Source organism: Takifugu flavidus, chromosome 16 (assembly GCF_003711565.1).
Source record: "Takifugu flavidus isolate HTHZ2018 chromosome 16, ASM371156v2, whole genome shotgun sequence".
In the NCBI taxonomy this organism is placed as follows: domain Eukaryota; kingdom Metazoa; phylum Chordata; class Actinopteri; order Tetraodontiformes; family Tetraodontidae; genus Takifugu; species Takifugu flavidus.
In genome coordinates, this window is record NC_079535.1 from 3,651,905 (window position 1) to 3,666,457 (window position 14,553).

The 14,553-nt window shown below is 44.9% G+C and overlaps 2 protein-coding genes across 5 annotated transcripts; both read right to left on the reverse strand.

The window, feature by feature from the left end:
* Positions 1-104: 104 nt before the first annotated feature.
* Positions 105-4,920, reverse strand: mapre3a (microtubule-associated protein, RP/EB family, member 3a). Of its 3 annotated transcripts, none has more exons than XM_057058682.1 (7): positions 4,767-4,920; positions 3,411-3,538; positions 3,177-3,322; positions 2,892-3,084; positions 1,781-1,923; positions 1,535-1,687; positions 105-1,434 (listed from the first exon to the last, which is right to left on the reverse strand). In XM_057058682.1, the coding sequence occupies exons 2-7, from the start codon at positions 3,529-3,531 to the stop codon at positions 1,366-1,368; spliced, it is 825 nt and encodes a 274-aa protein (XP_056914662.1). In that variant the 5' UTR covers positions 3,532-3,538; positions 4,767-4,920; the 3' UTR covers positions 105-1,365. The 3 variants fall into 3 exon arrangements, with proteins under 3 accessions (XP_056914662.1, XP_056914664.1, XP_056914663.1); XM_057058684.1 differs by having other exon boundaries at positions 2,928-3,084; positions 4,767-4,919; XM_057058683.1 differs by lacking the exon at positions 4,767-4,920 and adding an exon at positions 4,219-4,537.
* An 863-nt stretch (positions 4,921-5,783) lies between these two features.
* dpysl5a (dihydropyrimidinase like 5a) lies at positions 5,784-13,483 on the reverse strand. Of its 2 annotated transcripts, none has more exons than XM_057058627.1 (13): positions 13,310-13,483; positions 11,156-11,426; positions 9,766-9,924; positions 9,481-9,660; positions 9,313-9,381; positions 9,193-9,237; positions 9,040-9,115; positions 8,747-8,903; positions 8,512-8,653; positions 8,203-8,345; positions 7,885-8,092; positions 7,486-7,654; positions 5,784-6,987 (listed from the first exon to the last, which is right to left on the reverse strand). In XM_057058627.1, exons 2-13 carry the CDS (start codon positions 11,396-11,398, stop codon positions 6,902-6,904), a joined length of 1,677 nt encoding a protein of 558 aa, XP_056914607.1. In that variant the 5' UTR covers positions 11,399-11,426; positions 13,310-13,483; the 3' UTR covers positions 5,784-6,901. The 2 variants fall into 2 exon arrangements, with proteins under 2 accessions (XP_056914607.1, XP_056914606.1); XM_057058626.1 differs by lacking the exon at positions 13,310-13,483 and adding an exon at positions 11,507-11,653.
* Between the last annotated feature and the right edge of the window lie 1,070 nt (positions 13,484-14,553).

Genomic DNA, 14,553 nt, shown 5'->3' on the forward strand with positions numbered 1-14,553 from the left:
AGTGCTACTATCAACTGAACCAATCTTTGGATCATAAATAATAGATTATATAGTATTCAACTAAATGATTTTAATATTTTCACTCGAGAAAGGATGACCAAAGCTTTATGTCACAACTGTTTATTTATTCAAAACATGAGTGTTCTGTAGATGTTAACATGGACAATGAATGTAAATTCCAGAGCACATGACAGCCAGTTTGCAAAATAAAAATAGCTTGAATAGGACAGATGTCCTCAGTTTAAGTGGATTTTATTGATCAGTCAACTGGTCACTATGTTCTTTCTCCCAAACAATAGCTCATACACGCAGGGGACTCTGCAATAACATCAAATTAATGCACAATTGGGGAGGAAAATCTGGTGAAATCTATCTGCTGACAATTTCTAAAGTATCAGACTCTTTTGGATTAAAGAATAAATCATTAGAACTGCTACAGTAACCATGTCGTCATAGACTTACAGGCTTCTTTATGTCTTCCTAAAACTTCACTGCAACAAACCAGGATCGTGCGACATCAGACAAAATCTCCACACACAATACATACATATACAAAATATCACTCATTCACAGTCAATGTATAACATTCTCATGCTCCGATATGTTGCTGATCAATAACCAATAATCGCAGAGTAGTGATCATATTTAGAGTCACTGACTAGATCAAAGGATTCCTTCAAGCGTTTCCACATGCCATAAACCCACTATAACACAAACTAAAGCCTGAAATAACTCACGCAGCCTCAGCTTTCCATTCATGTACAGTAGGTTTTGCACCAAGTATGCTACAGAAAGGTAACCTAAAAGAAATATTAAATTAATATTAAATAAATAAGACGTTGTTACTTAAAAGTCACTCTTGATGCAGTTTTAGTAGCTCTGGGAGTGTCCTGATGGCACATGTGAGCAGAGTTGTTCTGTGCTCTATCAAAAGTATCACAGCGCACCAAAGGCAAATAAATAACTCCGTATCGAGCAAAGAAGTTGCTCTCTGAGAAATAATGTTGGTAATATTTACAGACTTAAAATTCATTGTTTTGCCATAACAAACCTCCATGCCAGACTTGATTCTGCGTTGTTCATGCTGTACTAACTGGGATATGTTCAACGTTGCTGCCGTGGAGGAGAGGAGCAGTGAAGGACGCTGCAGAGTAACTGTGGGTAGTGTGTCGACGGCCAGAGGGCGGGAGGAGGGCGGCTTTAGAAACAGATATACGTAGCAGAAAGAAAAAAGAAGAGGCGGGCGGAGGGTGAGTGGGGGAGAACGGTGAGTATTTATAGAGCGTGCAGAGTAGAAAACAAATTAGGTCAAAAATAAAAAGGAAAAGGAAGATGGAGTTTTCAGGGGGGTGGGAAGCGAGGGGATCAGTATTCGTCCTGGCCCAGGTGAGCTTGTTCTTCGAGGTCATCCTCCTCTGGAGGTGCAAAACCTTCCTGCAAGTCAGGCAACAAAAGGGAAATGATGGAATTAGGGTTTTAAAACAGACAGAACTCTGAGGAGTTAGTGTTGATGGCTGGGTGCATGCAAGGCTACCTCTGTTGCATAGAGAATGTCCATTATCTTGCTGAGGATGGGGTGGTTTTCACTCTCTGGTTCCTGGCAGATCAGCTCAATGTCCCGTAGTTTGCCAAAGTAGAAATCTCTCTCCTTCTCCAGTCCGTCCACAGTCAATTTCAACTCCATCAACTTGAAAAAAGAAACACAACCCCCCTTTTTAAAATTCTCCTGAGGATAGAAGTCCAGCTGGTGTGAATCTAGAAGCAGTAAATACAACTCTACCTGTTGATTCAGCTCCATGATCTCAGCGTCGCTGCCCCCGTTTCTAGACAAAGATGGATTCTTCCTCAGGGCTGGGGTGTTGTGTTGGACACGCTGCGGTGTTGGCATGTTTTTGGGAACTGTTGGAGATGTCCTCTGTGGTCCTGGAACACATTGGAGAAATGATCAGTAAATGACGTCCGGGCGACCGACTGCAGATGTGACGGCTCTGTAGCGCTGGCGATGGTTACAGCGAGGCTGGGCAATGCATCCATTTATATCATCTGGGTTGATATAATCTGGTTTTAAAAGAAGCATCACAGAAAAGGAATTTGTAATCTCCTGAAATTACATGTATTCTACTTGTTCTCATGTCTGCTATCATCCTCATCACCCGGCCATGTCACCCAGCCCAAGCTTATAAGCACATTACAGAGCGCTGATGCGAACAGCTGACAGAGGAATGTTGTTGACATGAATTTTGGAGTTAAATAGAATTATATTCTAACATAAAAGTGAAGATATCCCACTTTTCTAAAATCAAGATGTCAAACAAGAACCCCCATCTCCTCCCAAACCACTGAGTGCTTCGCAGCGGTGACAACATGCCAACACGCACCGACCGTCGCTGGTTCATAAATGCCGCCATTCTGTGATTTGCACGCACGCCGTTTGTCAGTGGCACAAATCAGGCTTATGACACAAGTGTAACTCATTTGCTCGCCAGGGTTCTGGAGCACAAAGCGTTCACAGAGGCGCAGCCAGGCTGACAAATGTTAGTAGAATGACGCTCTCCGATGGGATCACTCCGGCGTTCAGAGAGGCGGGGCAGCAGCAGCGTAAACACTGAGGGGAAAAGCTCAATTTTGACATTTCTGGAGTTCCGCTATCAAACCCTTGATCCCATATTACAGCTTCAGGGGATTCACTGATGCCGCAGTCTTCCTCCGAACCCAGCAGCGAATGGGTGGTACCTACAGGTTGCCGGGTGAATGCTGGGCAGTGACATGGATGTGAGGAGACAGCAGTCATCCTGGGAATCGTGCTGCTCGCGTTGCTTGCGGGGCGAGGTTTGGAGCCATCCAAAGCTCAGACAGGGCGTGCAGTGGGAAGGCGAAGCGTTTCACTTTACCTGAGAATCTCTTTGGTTTGTGGATAAAGTGATCACCTGGGTTGGGGGGAGGGGCCACGTCCTGCCCCTGTCTGGCTAGTAAAGGGTCGTACTCCTTCCCATCATAGTTGGCGTCGAAGAACTTCTTGAACCACTGTACGAATTCAAAGTTGTCTTGGAACTTCCCTTTTACAAGCTTTTCTACGGGAATAATCTAGAAACAGGAAAAAAAATCATAAAGGTTATTTCTTTCAAAATAATATTCAAAATATGACTGGATGTGTGGTTTAAAGGAGAAAAACGGACTTTGTCAACATTCATCCTTTTAAAAGCTGCCTGAAGAACTTTGAAGTTGTGTATATATTCGTGCTCCAGTTTTGCTTGAAATTTGACCTTCTTCAGAAGGATGCAGCCTGGAAACAGCATGTCCATGAACTGGCAGTACGCCGCTCCTGGAAAACGCACAATCACACAAGTCACACTTATGTTTCACGGCCTCGGTCCAGTTTTCCTTCGCTGAGCTGGGAATTTAGCGCCTACCTGAACAGAGCTGCTCGATCTTTGTGTAGGTGAGATGCAAAGAATCGTTGACCCATGCCAGCATGTCATGCCGGCTCAGGTTGTCCACGGACACAGACGTGGCGTACACATTCACTGCCATCACCGACCTGAGGGAGATAACACAGGATAGTCACTGGGATCAATCATGCCTGGAGATTGTAGATTATTAGTCTATTATTGAATAGTTTCAAGATAATGACTTTGGAATTGTGCATAAACAGGCAGATAGATGCAGATAAAAAAGTGCCTTGATTATTTAACAACACAAAACAATCCTGTTCCTCTAATAAAATATGAAAAAATGTAAGAAAAAAATCAAACATTCCTACAAATCCATTTCTGCAGCTACTTGTTGATGTCAGTAAGTAGTTTCAGGCATAAATATAATATAATCTCTTAATAACACATTTAATTCCTGTCTACATCCACATCATGGGTTCTGGGATGGCTTCCCTTATTGTCCTGCGGGTGTTTTTTAGGGGGGATTTTCGGGGGGGTGGGTCACACACAGCTGTATTCAACCCCTAAAATCCGCCGACTTTGACTGCAAACACAGCAACCGAGATGCATATTTAGTTACAGCCCTAATCTGCAGATGTGTCGCGGGCATAATCCCGCCTGGATTAAACGGAAATAGGGTGCGAGCATCCCTCCACATCTGCTCCGCTCACTTGGCGCGGCCGCTGCAGCGCTGACATGTCGGACGGGGCTCATAACACCTCCCCGAGCACAACAGAGGCATAAAGATGAGGAGATTGTTCCAAAGGTCACAGGTGACACCCATTACCTGCGTGAGCGCACGCAGAGATCCTGAAAACACCGACGCGCCTCTTCCCGTTTGCTTTAGCGGGCCCACAATTAGATGGTCACCGAGCCGATTTAAAGGCCACGTCGGGATTCACACCGGCTCCTCGGTCGTTAGCAGACTTTAACCCTTGCGGCGGGTGAAATATCTCACAGTGTGGATTATTGTGCCCACAGCGGCGCTGGAAGAGAGGATCTATTCTCTAAAAATGCGCCGGGGCCTCGGCCGGGGATCCGGTCGCGACCGCCCCGAGCTGGAGCGGAGCGAAGGGCGGACAGTTCAGCTCCCGGCCGAGAACAATAAACACGGCCCGTTTCCTGGGTGCATTTCGGTCAGATTAAAAAAACCACCGCAACGCCGCTCGTTGCTCTGCTAGCGGCCCCCTCTACAGGCCTCCTCGAATACATCAGGGCTGCCAGCGCACGGGAATTATCATCGGCGGATGGAGCGTTCCTCCCGCAAACAGCCCTCCTCCGCGGGGCTGAAAACACCCCGGCGAGACTGCGGCGCGTCCGCGGCTGCTTACTCACTGTTTTCAGGGCTGTCCGCGGTGGTATCGCGCCGGCTTTATTCCTTGTGTCAGTCCCCGGAGCTGTCGTCGTTGTCGGAGCCGTGCGCGGTGCGGTGCAATGGGCCGCCCTGTCTGGAGCTGCAACAATCCCAGCACGTCTGCGCATGCGCGCGGCTCCATGCTGCTGAAGGCTCATTATAAATAGGACTTCGGCCTTTTCTCGTCATGTGTCTGTGGATTACAGGCCTGGCTGGGACCAGAGCACGCTAAAAGATCTGTTTTTTTTTTCCTTTTTTGTTCGATTAAGGGAAAAAGCTCCTCGAGTCAATAAGCTGGTGTAAAAAATCAGTTTTAGATATTGCACGCATGAAGATATTCTAGGTACATCAGGTGTTGGTAACTAGGTCTGCATGGACAGATCTTTCCCCACCAAATAAGCGGATTGCGCAAGATTAATTATTTTAAAAAACACCTTAAAATTTATAGAAAAAAATCCTTTTTGAGTATGACACCAGTGTAAAATCGTGTACACAAGGGTCTATTCTCCCTTTCATAGAGCCCTTCTGTGGCATCCACCAACATCTTCCCTTCCAGTAACTTTTACATTAGGTTGGTCTCATTCTACTAACTATGCCCAGAAGGGACAGCCGTACGGAAAATTCCTCTCAGGTGTTTATAATTTTATCATCTGATGTTTTTGATGGAAATTGTGGTTGAGTTTTCAAATTAATTTTATTGTTGCTTGGTGTCTGGTGGTGCTATTTGTGTTTTAGGTTGTTATTTCTTTTTAGAAGGTCAAAGATATGCTGGACTTAATGAGTCACTCTGGTTCCATGAAGATCTTAAGTATTAACTACATAAAAACAGATAAGCTCTGACAGTTTTTGAAAAGAAAAGCAACAGCTTAACCTTTGGTGTTAAAGCGATAATTAAACCGATGTGAAAAAAGCCTCAGACAAAGCTGTAATAAACTGTAATAAAAGTGTTAGAAAGAAGGTGATGTGCTTTCCAGCACAGGTCTGCAAGAAAAACATGATTCACAGAGTCCATTGTGGTTTATTTGCACTCAAATCATGTGATGAAGAGCTGCAAGACAAAATGAGATGAAAGGAAATGAAGGTGATAACATGTTCTTCAGCACCGGTGTGGATAAACCAGGATAAACATTGTAACTAAAGACAGACGTGCTATCAGTGCCTTGTTGCCAGCGAGCGTCCCGTCAGACGTGCCAGGACCTACGGCATGTCTGCTTCCAGCCTCTGAACGTTAAAGAGGATCAGTCAGCCTGCATCACAGGGGCGTGCACCATTGGAAGTTAGTCAGAGGAGCATTTTAAACCCTGCTGTGTTAGACCAGAGTGCATCAGAGCAGTCGAAAGTGCCCTACAGTGATATTATCTGCACCGCCACAGAGGGGCGGTATGTTCGTGGGCATCGCTGTTCAAAAGAGAAAGGCAGTTTGGGTGAGATGGGAGAGAAAATCACAGACAATCCTGCATAACTTAGCGCTTATTACAGTGTTTCTAAGAGTAGGCGCAGCATTGGTTTATTCACATTTAGAGGGGTGGAACAGAAATCTATTATAATGCTGTAAACATGAGCCCTAATGCTAACATGATGACGAGGAACAACGTAACACAGACGAATTCAAACGATTCAACGTAACAGTGAAACACAAGATAGATTATAAAAGATAAAAAATATAAATAAAGAATTCAAATCAAAACATTATGCTGTTGCTCAACAGGTGGTCAATTGCAGCTATGTTTTTGTCCGTGGCGACTTGTGACGTTTCTTTCTTCCTGGCAGTAAAAGGACAATTGTGATATTCGTGACCTTAAATCATGTACAAAAAAGGCATCTACATAATACATGATGGAAGTGCAAAGTTGTAATTTACAGTGAGGTAAAACAATCATATCATAAAAACCTGTTTCCACTAACACCAGCCTTCAGCCAAAATTTACTGGAACGTTGCTTTTTATCTGCTACTTTGCATCTGGTTAACGACTGAAATTTACTTGGACCGCTCAACAATAACAGTAAGGTCATACAGTACTGATTATAATATAAAAACAGGATTTTTTTAACCTCACACACGTTCTAAGCTTGGACATATGTTTTCCTCAGGGGTTCATTATTTCAAGCTTGTTGGTTACCAGATCCCACTGGATCTTCCCCCGGGAGGAGCCAGGATCCTGGCTGAGGATCTCTTTGGGACCTTATCATCAATCTGGGCACCTGGGAGCAGCAGGAAACAGGAAGTGTTAGTGTTTAATCAGAGAATACAAAGGTATTGATCCTGGTGTAAATTAGAGTTACAGGTGGGCGGTTAAACATCTTCTGACGAGGTGAAGGCAGAAGTTGTGAAACTCCATTCTTGAATTAATCTGTGATCACGTGAATATCTCCTTTAGGTAGTCTCATTCTCATCTCTCAAAGGGGCGGGGTTCTGATGAAACATGTGACCACCGACACAGGCGTTGGGTAATACTTGAGTGAGCCGTCTTTGCTCACGGACTTTCTTTGTTATTACTTAAAAAAGGGTGATCAACCTGCAGGCACCACTTTTAAGAAACATCATTCCTCCTTCCAACATTTATGACCTTTTGTATTTAACATTATCTTTATGTGACTGCTTTTATCTGTAATAATTTCTTATCTCCATGTGTAAATAACTGTGCTCTTTTTTCATTCATTCTTTATTGCCTTTATCGCATTCTGAGGCTTTAGTCATACCAGAGAGGCTGAAGCTGGACTCGTGGAGATCCCTCACGCCTCCGTGCCGGGTGCTCGGGCGGGTCGGAGTGTCCAGATCCAAACTGCCCAAGTCCCTCTTCCCTGAGTTGGCCACCGCTACAACCTCGCCCGTGTACGGCTCCCGTTCTACCGGCTTCACGGCCTGGGACTGAAAAACAAGACACAGTTACAAAATAAAGCTGAAATAGTTGCCTGATACATAAAACATGATCAGATCTGCACGACCACTCCTACAATAGTGGGAGTAACTGTTAGAAGAGGTTAAATAATATTATTACTACAGAACATGAACTTAATGCACTAAATATTTAAGGGTTAGAGTATACTTTTACCAACTGCTCTTTTAGTGTAACTCAAGGTTCTGGATCTATCCGATACCTTTGCCCTCTGCACCATCTTCTTGTAGAGGTAATCAGGGAAGGTTCTCATGGGGCAAAACTTCCCAGAGCCCTCAGCGCAGGTGAACATGCCGTTCTCGTAGACTAAGTGGCCGCGGCTAATGGTGACCAAGGGCACGCCGTGACAGCGGAGACCCTCGTACAGGTTTATGTCTCCTCCCTGGACCTGGTTATCAACAGAGATGGTCCTTGAGATGGAGAGAAGATGATTAGAGAGAACCCTAATCAGCTTCAGAGAGTGGAGATAAAAGCTGCGTGAGGCACGCCGGTCGATGGATGGATGGATCGAGTTTCATACTTGGATCCCTCTGGGTCCCAGACCACAATATCAGCATCTGCTCCCGGGATGATCCGTCCTTTTCTGGGGTAGAGGTTGTAGATCTTGGCTGCGTTGGAGCTGGTCACCGCCACAAACCGATTCTCATCCATCTTACCGCCGATCTGGAGATTACAAACGCACAAAATCAAAACACTTGAAACCGTGATGGCAGAGACGACATATGACTGGATCAAGTGACCCTCCACAACCTGGAGCAGATGTTTCTGATATCAGCTTTTTCTCCCCTTCAGTACATTTTCCAGCAGGAGACAAAAGGACTACACATACCACTCCTTTCTCCCAGATGACACTCATGCGGTCCTGAATACCAGGCAGCCCGTGGGGGATCTTTGTGAAGTCATCCTTGCCCATGGCCTTCTGTTTGATGGTGAACGGACGGTGGTCGGATGACACCACATTCAGAGTATCGCTGCGAGAGAAGGAGACAAAGGCTCGCATTTATGTCCACACAAGTCAGAAGAAACACTACTGGATTTCTTTGGATTACATAATCTTTCCTCACTTTCCCAGCAAGCTCATTAGGTAATTGGGAGTACTGGGGTCCAGGCGCAGGGGTGGAACAGTCACGTGGGCTGCGGCGTAGCACCAGTCCTGGTGGTAGTACTGCATGCCGTTCAGCACAGAGTGGGCCGTGGTTGTTTCAGCATGGACCACCTTGCCTGTGATTGTACAAACCCCGTTACAGGACATGACCATAACTTCTTGATGATTATCTGTCATTTTAAGGGCCATATTGCCCTATTTAGGGCAATAATGACTTCAAACCATAATAAGGACAAGACGGAGCCGGCATACCCTGCATTTTGGCCGTGGCCACTACGTCTCCGGCTCCCATACTGGACACATTCACGAGGTAGACGGGGCAGTTTGCCTGAACAAAAACAGGTATTGTTCAGTATGTTAACAAATCTTACATTTATACATGAATATCACGCACAACACGTTTACCCTGTTGCCGATAGTGATTGCCCTGTGGGTCGCCTCGGCCTCCAGCTGTACAGAAACAGAAAGGTTAGCTTCATACACTAAACCATGGAGTTGTTTTATCCATAATCCACATTACTACACCTCTTCAGGCCTGCTGATTTCAATCCCCTCTGGACCGGTGATGCCCAATTCCAATGTTTCCTTTGCACCCTTGCAAGCAGCAAGATTATAAATAAGTGTTAAAACAAAGGAAACATTTCCTGAGATGTGCTTTAAAGACACAGAGGTGGAGGTTGTGAGATGGCTCACCTCCGCCACCAGTTCTCCATTCTCGGCGTGGACTCTTGCTATAGCGCCGATGTCCTTACAGTGCTGCAGGGCTTGGAAGAGCTCACTGTCCCTCAGCATGAACATATCCTTATAGGCCATGAACATCTGGAAGGAATTTACTCCTTCCTCTCTCACCAGCTTCTCCATCTCAGCGCGCACCTGGAGGACGTAAACGTGCACAAGCCCTTGGTGGTCGTACGAATGAAAAGCACTGAATGGAAGACGTGACCCTGTGGCAAAGCGGGCCGTGTCAGAGTACCGTACCTTGGGTCCCCACCAAGTGACTCCTACATGTAGAGCGTAGTCGCAGCAGGTTTTGGCGTCCGCGGCGAGGCGGTATTTCTCATAAGCCTCCAGCAGAGACTCGTTCTTCTCCGGCAGAACGTGTCCGATCACCATCGTTGTCCCTCCGGCTAGAGCAGCCTAAGAGAGAGATTCTCAACTATTGACTGCAATTTAATGGCGAATCAAGACAAATGTGAGGTAACCACAACAATGTCACTGCTGCGCCTGGTTTATTCACTTTCAATCAGCAAATATTAATGTATTGTAATATTAATGACCAAAACAAATGAGCGCAGAGTGTGTTTTTGTGTTTAAGTGCACGCTTCGCTGAGCGTCTGTCAGTGACCCTGGAGATCCAGCGGTAGGAGGTTGTACGAGGGGAGCCATTGTCTAGCAGCACAATGGTGCAAGTGGGGGAAAAAAAAGGCTTTGCAGCAGTCTTTGCAGCAGCCCCCCGGTATCCATGGAAACAGACACTGATCTGCATTTTGCTCAGGGAAGCAGGTGGGGGGGGGGGGTTAGAACCAGAGGGAGGAATGAGAGGCGAGAGAGGAGCAGAGAATAGTGTCTGACACAAGCTTTTACAGACTACAACCTCGAGTACAGTCAGCCTCCATCGTCTCAGACTGATGAGTCACCACGGCGCTCCTGATCCGCAGGAGTTTTCCCGTCTGCCATGACGGTTTTGAGCTATCATTTATTTATGGCAGATGCACTGGCGGCTAATTGCCAACTCATACCAGCCATAAACCTGCTGTTCCTTTTATTAAATGATCCTTTTTTTTGTTTATGATTAGGAATTGCAACATTAACAATCTGGAAGCAGCTACTGTTCAAAAAAATCAGACTGAGAAATTTGACATTTGTTCCTGGAAAGCCCTCAAAAAGCCAGACGTAGTGCAGGGAACCCAAAAGAAGGATCCTGGGGAGGCAAGTTATCAGGCTCAGTGCAAAATAAGGTCATGAGACTGGAGACTGGCTTCACTAAATGCATTCAAAGTACATAAAAACTACAGTAAGGGTGAGAAACCACACAGAGTTTGCATTGTTCAGGTCACAGCTGCCATTCTGTGTCTAATTTCAACATTTCAGTCAGCGGGAGTGTTTGAGCCTGAAATAAACAACCCATTTGATGTCGGAGTATCAGAGGAGATGAAGGTGCTGGAGAAAGTGAAGACGTGTTACAGACACCTGGACTAAAATTAGACAATGAAGAAAGAGATTTTAGATCATAACATCCTCAAAGTTAGGCGGATATTTAAGGGAGTGTGGCTTGAACTAGTGCAGAACCTGAGCTTTTTAATCATTTAATGCTTCTCTGGTGCCGAACATGCATCACACAGTTCTCTCCATTTCTCCAGGACGTTACCTTGGTGCCGCTGTAGAAATCATCAGCTGTGGTCGCGTTCATGAAGCTCTCCTCCAGGTGGACGCTGGTGTCGATGCCCCCCGGCAGGACCAGTTTTCCAGAGGCATCGATGACTTTCGCTCCGCCCGGGATCATCAGCTCCTTGCCAACCTGCTGGATGATGCCGTTCTCGATGTAGACGTCGGCATCCTGGGTGCAGTCGTCGTTGACCACCTTCCCTCCCTTTATCAGGATCCGCGTCATGGCTGAGCTGGATGGGGTGGCTTTAGCTCTGTGGGGAAGAAGAAAAACAATCGTTTTTTAGCTCTCTTTTACCTTTTCGTCCAGTTCTGCGAGGAGGAAGAGGAGGACCTCGTTTGCCTCATTTTGAGAAGATGGCAGAGATGAAAAATGTGGCAGAGACAAGAGTGCACGGTGCTGCGCTGTTGCCAGGCTGTCAGACTGTGACTGACATCAGCCGAGGGGCTGAGCAGACCGTGTCAGTCACCGCCTGTGACCTGACGACCCGATGAACAGTAACCATTATATATATACCAAGCTAGGCAGGAATTGTCACTTTAAAACACACAAGAATCTGTGACGTTGCGCAACATAAATCTAATAAAAGTGAGCTAAAGACCGAATATTAAAAAATGGCCTCTACTTTTTAAAGTGGTCTTCATCATAAGAATTAAGTCCGCATGATCACACCTGCAAATATTTCCGCTCCAGATGTTTGTGGTTGCAGCTACATTTAGAAATTTCCACGAAACTTCTAAAACTGACATTCTGGTCTGTTTTATGGTAGAAATGTGCTGGAGCAACATTCTAGCACCCACGGAGGGAAACCCATGTCAATATTTATATGAACATCATACTAAGGTACAAAAACACATAAATTAGCAGCCAAAAGTTATTATTATATGTGTCTCAATGTGTCATATTTATTCTCTGACAACAGATTAGGAAGAAATTTTGTTTGTTTTGTTTTCTGTGCCTCATTTTTCTGCCAACAACATTGCACAACTGGAGTTGCTATTAGTTATGTGTGTGATGGAGTGATTCCAGTAGTAGGCCAACCTAAGAGAAGTTCAAATTCAGGGTTTAAATCCTGGCAGGGTAGCATTTCAATTACCCTTATATTGTCTCAAATTTATCTTTGGCATCAGAAATTTCAAATCGCGTGAAAATAGAATTTCATCCTCTTAGAATTCATTATCTAGTCATCATTAACAAAGAAAGTCCAGGATCAGCCTCCACCCTTCCCTCCTACACCACTCTGCTGCGATGTATTGTGACTATGCCCATCCTGCGCGCGTCCTGCGCGCATGTGTGCGTGTGAGGGTGCGGCAACTTCACTGCATGCTGTCTTCTTCACCCCTCCAGACACTCAGATCTGGTGGCTGATAGCTGGACCCGATTATTATTATTATTGATTATTATTGATTATTATTCCTTTTTTATTGGTGCACTAATATTTGCATACGGTGAGGGGATAAAGCACCGTTCCCGGAAGCAACAGTATATGATTTATTATCATATTAGAGGCCTTCCAAGGATCAGAAGCCTACAGAAGTTAATCAGATGATTTTAAGTTACCGCCATTGTTTTCAAATAAAGGATAAAATACTCAAAATGCAGACCTTGCAATGATACTATGACCTGCGCTTTGCGACGATAACTGGCTTTAACATTTCAAAGTATAAACTATATAGGTCAGATTTATTTTAATATTCGCCTTGATTATCTAATAGTTTTGTCCTTGAAAAGCAATATCAAGCACGTAGCAAATAAAACAAATATTTGGGGATTAAATGCCTGTGCCACAGCAGTGAAATGATGACACTTGACACAAAGAGACCGGTCTCCATCCGGCATGATCGGATACAGTCTTCGGCGACCTAGAAACCATCTTCCCAAGTCTCTGCCCTCCCTCGTCCCTCCTCCACCATGCAAAAGTAAAAATAAATAAATCAAAAACAATATGTGATCCTAAAGCCTCTCTAAGCCAGGCTAAAAGGTGTGTATTTCAGCTTCTGGGAGGGTGGCAGACGCCCCCGAAGCACACCGAAGGCGCACGGAAACAAAGTGTTCGGGCTCCGACGCGTATTTCTCCGCAGACACGGCAGCTATATGCTACACGGAGGAGCGTCGGTGGAAGTGGAGAACACCTACCTCCTGTAATGAGCTGCTGCAGCTACTCCGCTTGGCTCTCTGCTTGCTTTCTGACAGGAAAGGAACGCGACAATATCCACGGATGGCACTACCCGAGGGTACGTACACACACACACACACACACACACACACGCACACACGCACACACACACACACACTCACACACCAGATGGATGCCTTCCTGACCGGTCTGGGTCCATCAGATCGCAGCATCATCGACGTCAAGTATATAAGGAAAGATAAGTACAACCTCCGGTTTAGGCGGTCTCAAATAAAATACACCGATTTTTATTTCTCTCAATTTCATTGAATTTCTTTCGATTTAATTGTATAATATGTACTCCAGGCTTCAACGACTACTTTGCATGTAGAACTTAAAAAACAAAAGATGTCTCAATGTCTTAAGTTTGATGTTTTAAAGAAAATGTTGAAGCAGGTGTTTTAATTTGGTGGGTAATTATGACGGTTTCCGGCTTATCCTCCTGATCTTGTGGCTAACGTGACGCAGCACTCAGCATCCACGGCCTCGAGACAGGAGGACGTTCCAATCAGCTGCGTAGAGTGAAGGCTTGGTCGCCTAAGCAACCAATTGCTTTTTACTTTGGGCGTGTCCATCTTCAGAGGTCCGTACCATTATCCGAAATGGGGGGGTGACCTGAATGAATCAGGAGACAGAGACGGCATAATTCATAATTCAGCGCTGTTGTGATGGATTTCAAGGCTCGCATGAATGGATCTCTTTTACCTCACACGACCCGCTCTCGCTGAGACACAACTACAGATGTTCATCTTTATAAAGTCACAATAAAATATCAAAAGTACCGTTTGTGTTTATTAAAGCTATTACAAAAATATTTTTATTTGAGTTTCTATTTTAAGTTTGTAGTTTTCAATAATCAATTGTTGAAAGGGGTACATGACATGCTTTAAAAGGTATATAATAAGTAACTTTATTAAACTGTTTAGAAAAAAATTAAGATATTTATTGAAATATCGAGGCAAGTTCCCCTCCATGTTTGCGTAACCATTGCATCTATAGCTCTGAAAGGTAAAAACCTTGCAATCACTGGTGGAAGCATTCATGGAAGAATCTCTTCTGTACCTTTAAAGCCACCGAAAGTTCTCCAACACTCTTTAAAATGAAAGAGCTTTTAGAAATCTGTTCTTTCTATGTTTTTGTCACCAGTTGCTGCCAAGTCTTACACACTGGATCTCAGCAAATATAGTTCAGTCATTCAGTAATG